The sequence below is a fragment of the Fukomys damarensis genome, unplaced genomic scaffold (assembly GCF_012274545.1).
Source record: "Fukomys damarensis isolate Sample0158 unplaced genomic scaffold, DMR_v1.0_HiC HiC_scaffold_17, whole genome shotgun sequence".
Lineage (NCBI taxonomy): Eukaryota > Metazoa > Chordata > Mammalia > Rodentia > Bathyergidae > Fukomys > Fukomys damarensis.
The window spans coordinates 45,200,566-45,209,387 of NW_022900929.1; the positions used below are offsets into that span (position 1 = coordinate 45,200,566).

At 43.5% G+C, this 8,822-nt stretch overlaps 1 protein-coding gene across 1 annotated transcript in view; it reads left to right on the forward strand.

Annotated features, from left to right (window-relative positions):
* The first annotated feature begins 3,168 nt into the window (after positions 1-3,168).
* Positions 3,169-8,822, forward strand: part of Rpgrip1 (RPGR interacting protein 1) — a 56,480-nt gene continuing 50,826 nt past the window's right edge. Inside the window, exons 1-4 of the mRNA XM_033765063.1 lie at positions 3,169-3,295; positions 3,643-3,740; positions 5,581-5,713; positions 8,723-8,822. The exon at positions 8,723-8,822 is cut by the window's right edge and continues 121 nt beyond it. Coding sequence (XP_033620954.1) covers positions 3,282-3,295; positions 3,643-3,740; positions 5,581-5,713; positions 8,723-8,822 — 345 coding nt within the window. The 5' untranslated portion in view covers positions 3,169-3,281. The remainder of the gene's footprint in view (positions 3,296-3,642; positions 3,741-5,580; positions 5,714-8,722) is intronic.

The following is an 8,822-nucleotide window of genomic DNA, read 5'->3' on the forward strand; positions in this document are numbered from 1 at the left end:
TGGCAAGCGCGAGGCCCCTTTAGTTCCCAGTACAAAAAAACAAACAAAAACCTGTTCCAACATGGAAAGTATTCCTGGCGCTCCAAAATTTATGCCATTAAAGTTCATGATATGAGCAGCTTAGTGATAAAACCTTTATAGTTAATAGTTACTATTGTGCTAAGAAGATTGCTTTTCTTCTCTATCAAAAAATCCCTTCCACTATGTTCAACTGACACTGATAGCGTATTCAGGATAGTTTTCATCACTAAACATAAGCGGTTCAACATAAGTGTTTATACGAATACTGACTTCAACGTAACACAAAGCACTTTTTTTTTAATCTTTCAGAAACTGAATATACAAAGCAAGTTTTTTCCCAAAATATTTTCATAGGCAAAGGGTTAAAAGCAATTTTTTAAATTGTCCAGGTAGATTAATTTTGCAGCAAGGACTGAGCCAACATGCCAAGGGATGAGGGGAAGGGAGAAATCAAGACTTCAGTACTGCTAGGATACTCGCGTCATTTATAAGAATCTATATAAGGAAAGACTAGGAAAAGATCAAGTTGGAGAGAGAAATCAAAATCGCTGTGTGCAGCCATGCAAATGGGGATACTGCACAGACCTGAAGGTCAAGGCTGGACATACAAATTTGGAAGCAATGGACGACTTGTACACAGTATCTACGGACAGGAGCCTGTGCACTCTCATCCATGAAAAATAATGTCAACCAAAGCACGAGTCGACTTACAGACAGGATTTCCTGGCCGGTGTGTGGCACACAGCTGTGGTCCCAGCGCTCCGGGGGGCTGAGGAAAGGCGATCAGAAATTTCAGCCCAGCCTGGGAAATTTAGCCATTTAGCAAGAATCTGTCTCAAAAGAAAAAATAGAAACATTTGGGAATTGCAAAGGCCCTGGGTTCAATCCCCAGCATCACCACATAAAAAAAAAAAAAAAAAAAAAAAAATCCCGATTCAAACACAGAGTGGAAAATGTTTGCTCCAGAGCCCTCACACTTACATTAACATCTGTTCATGTGCAGAGTCAGTTCCATTTCTAGCCAGAATACGATGGGCTTGGTTTGTGTCCGTTGTCTCCCCCTGTTTCTATCACAATGGCTATGGGACCTGGGTCATAGAGTAGAAACCGGCTTCTGGGGAGTCAGTCTTTATAAATCGAAAGGAGAGGGGATAATGTAATAGCATAATCTGGGTTGTATCTCATGAAGTTGAAGATTGATGTCAAAGACAAATGAGATAGACAGGAAAATTGTTTATTAAAAAGAAAGAAATAGCTCCCAATATTTGAGAGGGAACTCAGAAGTGGATTGCCGAGAGGACTTTGTCCAGGAGTTTTTAATGCCAAAAATGACTAAGTCTCAAACTAGTCCAAGTCAAACTAAGGTCAACTTATAGGAGAAAACAAGCTTATTTAAACTAGACGCAGGCCTATAAGGAGTTGGAGCACATAGTTAGTGTCTGCAGGTGCTTCTTGGCTGCTGTCCTAGTCACGTAGTTCATTAAAAGAGCAGAGTGAGAAGGAAAAAAAACATTTTTCAGATAGATAACAGTGGCCCTCTAGCTCCTTGCTTGTTGCACCATAGACTTCATAAGTCTTCATCTAGCTGCCTGCCATCTTCCGCCGAACTTATCCTTCTATAATAATTACCCATTTCCAGAGAAAGAGGTGGTACTTGGCTTCCAGGATGAGCAGACACTTAAAAATTGATCCAAAATTGTAGGCATCGATTTTATAATTGGACAAAAGTTATTTTCTCTCTTTTTTTTCACAATACCAGGGACTGAACCCGTGGCCTCTCATTCACTAAGCAAATCCTTTACCTCTGATCTACATCCCCAGCCCAGCACTTAAAAATTGATCCGTGGCTGGAGATTTAGCTCAGTGGTGCCACTGCCTCTCCCCTTCAGCACAAGGCCCCGAGTTTGATCCCTGGTATCAAACAAACAAACAAACAAACAAATAAAAATTGATCCAAAAAGATATGTATGAATTATTCAGACAAATTTGATTTTTTAAATTTTATTTTTTATTACTAAGGATTGAATTGAGGGCCTTGACACTGTGCTACAGCCCCAGCTCCCTTCTTTTTTTTTTTTTGGTACCAGGGATCGAACTCAGGACCTTGAGCTTGCAAAGCAGGTGTGGCACCACTGAGCTAAATCCCTGGCCCCTCAACCTCTTTTTCTTTTTTCTTTTTTTTTTTTTTTATTTTGAGAAAGGTTCTTGCTAGTCTGGCCTTGAGCTTTTAACCCTCCTGCCTCAGCTTTCCAGAGTGATGGGGTTACAGGTGTGACCACCGTGCCCACTGATTTTCACTTTGAATGAATAATATCATTAATAATCAATACGAAGTCTCAGTCTTTTGTCGTTTTATTTTTTTAATTTTAATTTTAATTTTATTTTGTTCTTTGAGACAGGATCTCACTCTGTATTCCAGACTGAGCCTGAACTCACTATGTAGTGCAGGCTGGCCTCAAACTCATGGTGATCTTGCTATGTCAGCTTCCTAAGTGCTAGGGAGGATTAGGCATGTGCCACCAGGCACGACTGTCATAGTCTGACTCTCTCTCTCTCTCTCTCTTTTTTTTTTTTTTTTTTTTGGTACCGGGATGGAACTTGGGACCTTGCGCTTAAGAAGCAGTGGGGCACCACTGAGCTAAATCCCCAGTCCATAGTCTTACTCTTAATGTAACGGCAAACAGGAAATACCTAAAGGCACCCAGAACTTGGAGGCAGAAAGCAAACTTTATGTCGATGGGCCTGCTTGGGCTAATTCCTCAGAGAACCGGGCGGCTGTCTTGTGTCCGCCTACAGTTTATATAGGATTTGCAAGCACAAACTAGTACAGAAGCTGTTGATTGGTTACATGCCATATCGTTATTACTGATTGATCTACAGCAAGTTCAAACTCAGGGTAAGAAACATTAGTTTAGGGTGAGGTCGGCTAAATAAGGGACACGCATATTTGCAGTATGCATCAGTTCACGGAAGGGTCTGCCAAGGAGAAGCAGATAAGGAAAACGTACTGGAGTGGGCATCAGTTCGGGACAGGGTCAGGCAAGGAAGAATTTGCTTGGGCTGAGAAATAAAACGGCTCACGGCCGACATTATTGTGGACTGGAGCCCCACCTGTCTGTCAGCCATATTACCCTCTGTCCCTGCAGCAGCAGCACTGGAGGCCAGGGAAGAAGAGTCAAGAGACCCTTGTGCCGGTCCTCACCACCAGCTCCAAGCCTTTGTGAGGCACCTGATGGCCTGAGACCAGGGCTGCATGGGAAATGCATCATGTAGGGTATGTTGCGTCCAGGATGGTTCAAGCCCTTGAAGGGAGTCTTGAAGGTAGATATCAAGGTGTGTCCTTGGCAGCATTTACAGGTTACATAGGGAGTTATGTTCTTGGCAGTGCTAGCAAGAAAATATGTGCTTTCAATAATCATTCATTATAGACTACAGAACTTTCCAGATTAACGCACACCACACTTTTCCTTTTCATTAAGAGTTGTCCCCAATACATAACATGTCATATACCATCACAAAAAGCTAAGCAATTCCTCCTACAACTGAAGAGAGGCCTAGAAAAGTTACCCTGAAGTTGCATCTAATTGACCGGACTTTTCCTTTATTTGTGTCCCCTGGGAGCTCTGACAGTTTGAGAATGGGGACAATGTCCCCTGTGGTGGACCACGCGTTGGGAGAGCTGCCAGTTAAACACTCGGACTCAGTATCTCTGTGGAAAGGTAAATCCACGTTGCAAATGGGAAAGGGACCAGGAGGAAGGAGGGGGGTAAGCAGGAGGTAAAAAGAATTAAGATGTGTTCTGTGCGTGTACCAACTCCCTACGATGACTGTAATCAATGTGTACCACAAACATATACTGGTGAAATAAAAGATTAAAAAAAAAAAGAAAGGCAAACCTAGTACCTGAGGACAGGTGCCTTTGAGAATTAAAACAACTCTGCCGGTGTGGAGCATCTTGCTGGCCTTCACCGTGACTGCTTTGCTTTTACCTCTTGTGTTCAATCTTCTGAACACTTTATTTATAAACTCTCTTTTGGAGTGAAGGTGCTGGGATTGAATTCTGGGCTGTTACACTGAGCTACATTCCCAGCTTGTTAAAAGAGTGTTTTTTAAATTTTGAGGCAGGGTCTCATTAAGTCACATTGTTGTTGTTGTTGTTGTTTTGGGGTTTCTTTGTGATTTGGGATATCAAGGCGGCCACAACAGAGCAACTAGACGCTCATGAAATAGAATTTTTCAAAACTGCTTCAGGAAGTGGCAAAAATGATGCAGTAATGACTTCTGAAGCCAGGAGGAGTTTTGCTTTGTTTTGTTTTGTAACTGGGATTGAACTCAGGACCTCAATCAAGCATGCCAGGCCGGCACTGCGTCGCTGAGCTAAATCCCTGGCCCAAGCAGGAGAATTTTTAGAGGGATTAGGCAATGTGTCTTTTACTATAATAGTTTTGGTTTTGTTTGTTTTGTGGTTGTTGTTGTTGTTTTCTTGAGACAGAGTCTCACTATGTAGTCCAGGCTGGCTTTGAACTCACTTGGTAGCTGAGGCTGGCCTTGAACTCATGACAATCCTCCTGCCTCAGCCTCCCAAATGCTGGGATTACAGGTGTGCACCACCATGCCTGGCTGTAATAAATGTTAAAAAATTTAAACAGTCACCCTATCATGTGATCATGTCTTGTGTACAAAACTGCTAAAAATTCTATAAAAATGAAAAGTAATCTATCATGATCTAAAATGGATCAGTTGGTGTGCCTGGAGACAAAATTGGTGGTTGGATTTGTTGCAGAGAGAAGCAGAATGGGTTACAAAAGAGCACAAGGAAACTTGGGGGTGAAAATATGTTCTTAATTGTGATGATAGTTTCAGAGGTGTATGTCAAAAATAATCAAAACTTCCACCTTAATTATGTGCAGTGTGTAATGCTGCGAGTCAGGCCCCTCCCCCCAATTTACTCCTCCTCGGTCATTTCCAAAGGTCAGGTTGGGGAGAGCAGCGGCAGAAATGGTAGTCGCGGCCAAGGTGGGTACAGTGCAGACCTCTCAGCCCCTTTCCTTCCGGGTGGGCTCGGGCTCTTTGGCGCTCTGGGGCTCTCAGATGATTGCTACCTGATTTGGACTGTCTTTTGCCAGGATCAAGCAGCAGCTCCCTCCCAAGGAAGCAGTTTGGGGACATTTTCTGTAAGACACCGATGAGATGGCTCCCAGTAATCAAGAAGTGTTCTTGTGCTTTTCCTACGAAGGCAGTCCGTGGCACAATCCTTGTCTAGGTCCAAATTATACAAAAATAGAAAACACACTCAGTGATACTGCCACCTGCCTTGCAAGCAAAAGGTCCCAAGTTCGATCCCCAGTTCCAAAGAAAAGAAAAAGAAAAAGAGGGCTGGGGGCTGGGGATTTAGCACAGTGGTTCGGCAAGGTCCCGAGTTCAATCCCGAGTACCAACAAAAAGAAAAAAAGAAAGAAAGCAAAAAGATAAAGAAAATACATAGCAAGACCCTGTCTCATAAAAACAAAAATACTGTATGTAGGAACATTCTCCAATTTCCCTCTCCTGGGTCTCTAGGTAAGAATACAAAAACCCAACCAGCCTTGAGCAGGATGAACCGGGAGGAACTGGAAGACAGTCTCTTTCGACTTCGGGAAGAGCACATGTCGGTGAAAGACCTTTTTTGGAAGCAACAGGAAGAGATTAAAAGGTATCCAGTGTTCTCCTCAATTTCTGAAACCTGACAGGTGTGGTACTGCATGCCTGAGACTCCTTCACTCCGGGAGGCTGAGATAGGACGACTGCAAGTTGGAGCCCAGAGACTCTGTCTCAAAATAAAAAAGAAAAGGTGCTGGGCATTTAGCTCAGTGGTTCCACTGCCTGCCTCACAAGCACAAGGACCTGAGTTCTAGCCCCAGTACCAAAAAGAAAGAAAGAAAAAGGGTCTATGGATGTAGTTTAGTGTAAAGGCTCTTGAACTAAAGATAAAAACTGAAATCTGTATCTACATCAGGCCTACTCCACACTAAACAAAAAGGAATACATTTTGCTTAAATGTCTATACCAGAAAATGATTCGACACCAAGAATGTTTATTTATTTACTTTTTCAGACAGGGTCTCAGTAAGTAGTTCAGGCTATCCTTGAACTCATTGTGTAGCCCAGGCTGGCCTCAACCTTGAGGAGATCCTCCTGCTTCAGCCTCCTAAGTTCTGTGCTTATAGGCATGCACTACCATACCTGACAAAGATGTTTAATTTTTGAAGCAATATTGCTTTATTCTTTTTTCTTGCCAAACACTTCAATAAAGGCCACAGAGCATTACCAAGAACATTGGTGATACTAGGTTGAACCATGGAGCTACTGCTCTGGTCACCAAAGGGAATAGAGACAGAGAAAAATGGTCACTGTCTCAGGAACAAGGGGTCTTTATTTTCAAAACAAAGGGATAGATTGTATTGATCCTTTGCTGTATGCAGGCATGTTGTAAGTGCTTTATGTACATATATTGACTGATTTAATATTATAAATATGATTAACTCATTTGAGTATGGAGGGGAAGCCAGGTATGGTGGTGCATGCCTATAATCCCAACACTTACTTAGGAGGCTGAAGCAGGAGGATTGCTGCAAGTTCAAGGCAGCCTAAGCTACATAGCAAGAACTTGTCTCAAAAAAATAAAGTTTTTTTTCCAAAAAAGAGTATGAAAGGGTGTTATTATGAGGAAAAGGAGACACAGAAAGAGATTAAATAACTTCCCCAAGATGAAATTTAGTGACTAACAAAGCTGAAAGCTCGTAACTCCAAAATGCACCATATATAGCGGTTTCTGAGTTAGATTTCTGGGGTGAAACCTGGGCAGGACTCTGAGATGAGAGGAGAGACAGGAATAGGAGGAAGTATGAATGTTCCGAGGGTCTGTCTCAAAGGCGTATTTTCAAGACACTGATGCTAGTGCTTTCCAGCCAAAGACCACAAGAGCATAGCTGTAGTTGAGCAAGATAGGGTCATTGACAGCCATGGGGGAGAAAACAGAGAAAACGCACAGCCTGGAGGAGCTGGGCATCTTGCAGCATACGTTCCAACCTGTCGTTGTGTTTGGACTCCAGTGTGTGAGTGGGGAGGATGTAGAGGTTTGCTGCAGGTTTGGTGGTGTTAGAAAGCAGGGACAGTTCTGTCTGGGTTTCCCAACCAATCTTATCAACAAGGAAAATAGAGGGAGCAAGCTGAAGCTGTGACGGGTAGAACAGCTGCAGTCACTCCCATTAGCCCAGAGAAAAGGATGATTGATATTTTATGCTGGCGGTAACCTTGCTTTTTTCTGTCTTAGTCTGGATCGTGCAGTGAACTTGCTCATTCGCTGTACTGCAGCTTCGGAGGGACCTCGTGTGAGCGCTGATGTTCTGTAGTTGTCCAGAAGGAGAACAACCTGGCCTAGCTGCAGGCACCAAGCCAGCTTCAAACAATGCTGAGCACTAGTAGTGTCAGGCCAGTTCTAGGGCCACATTTTCTTTCTCACTGTCATGCCACGAAGAGATTCAGAGCATCATTTATAGATTAAAGAACCGGAGCATTCTTCAGAGTCCATGACTCTTATATTGTGGAGAATTTGAGAATCTGGTGAAATCAGAAGTTTGTGTGAGCTGTATACCAGTCAACTTCCTGTTACTGTAATGCAGTACCTGAGGCAATCAGCTTATAAAGAAAAAAGGGTTGTTTTGGCTCACAGTTTTGTAGGTTCTAGGCCAAGGTAGAGTGGTGCCATTCCTTGGGTCTCTGATGAGTGTGGCACATCGCAGTGCAGGCACATGGCAAAACAAACTGCTTACTTGATGAGCCAGGAAGCAGAGAGGAAGAGAGTGGGTCCATGCTGTCCTCTGAAGGTACATCCTTGGTGACCCGAGGACTTCCCATAATCACTTCCAATCATGTTGCCCCAGACACTAAGCCTTTAACACGCAAAAAGAGGACAGTCATCCAAGCCTTAGCAGGCTGAGAATCTTGCTTCTGGTGGATCACTAAAAAGTACTTGAAAAAGAAAATAAGGAAAACAAAAACAAACAACAACAGAAAAGAGTACTTGGGATTGTGGATATTCAACTAGATTCTATGCATCTGGCTTTGAGCTACTTCATGCCCCAATTTTTTTTTTTTTTTTTCCAGTATGATTTTCTTTTTATCTTATTGAGTTTATTGGCACCTTTTAAGTATACAGTACAGTTACATTCATCTTGTACCTTTATGGATCTTGTACCTTTACATGACAGATCTTGGTTCTCATTTTTTCCCCATACCGCTGCCCTCCCTTCACCCGCTCCACCCTCCCCGCATGCCCCAGTTTCTTTATGTGGATAAGAGTAACAACTAACAGCTACAGTGGCTACACAAAGTTACTGTGTGCCTGGGGACAGAAAATTAATTTTGTTTGTTTTTTGTACCAGGGATCGAATTTGGGTCCTTGTGCTTGCGAGGGAGGAGGCAGAAACACTGAGCTAAATCCCCGCCTCCCCCGCTTTTTTGGGGGGTTATGGGGAATGGATCTCAGGACCTTACGCTTGCCAGGCAGGCGCAGCAACACTGAGCTAAATCCCTGGCCCAGAAAATTTAACTTTTTAATAACGGGCTATAATAGATCCATTCGTATCGTGGATCAGCTCACGATTATTTGTCATCAAGTGGCGGTCCCGAAAGGAGAAGCCACGCGTTGTATTTCGCCGCAGGCTGAGGACGACCTTGATGCGACTGAGATTGACAGCGGCAGGCGGGGACCCCAGGGTCCAGGCGGCCGCCGCGGCGCGGAAGTGGGAGCCCGCGAGGCGG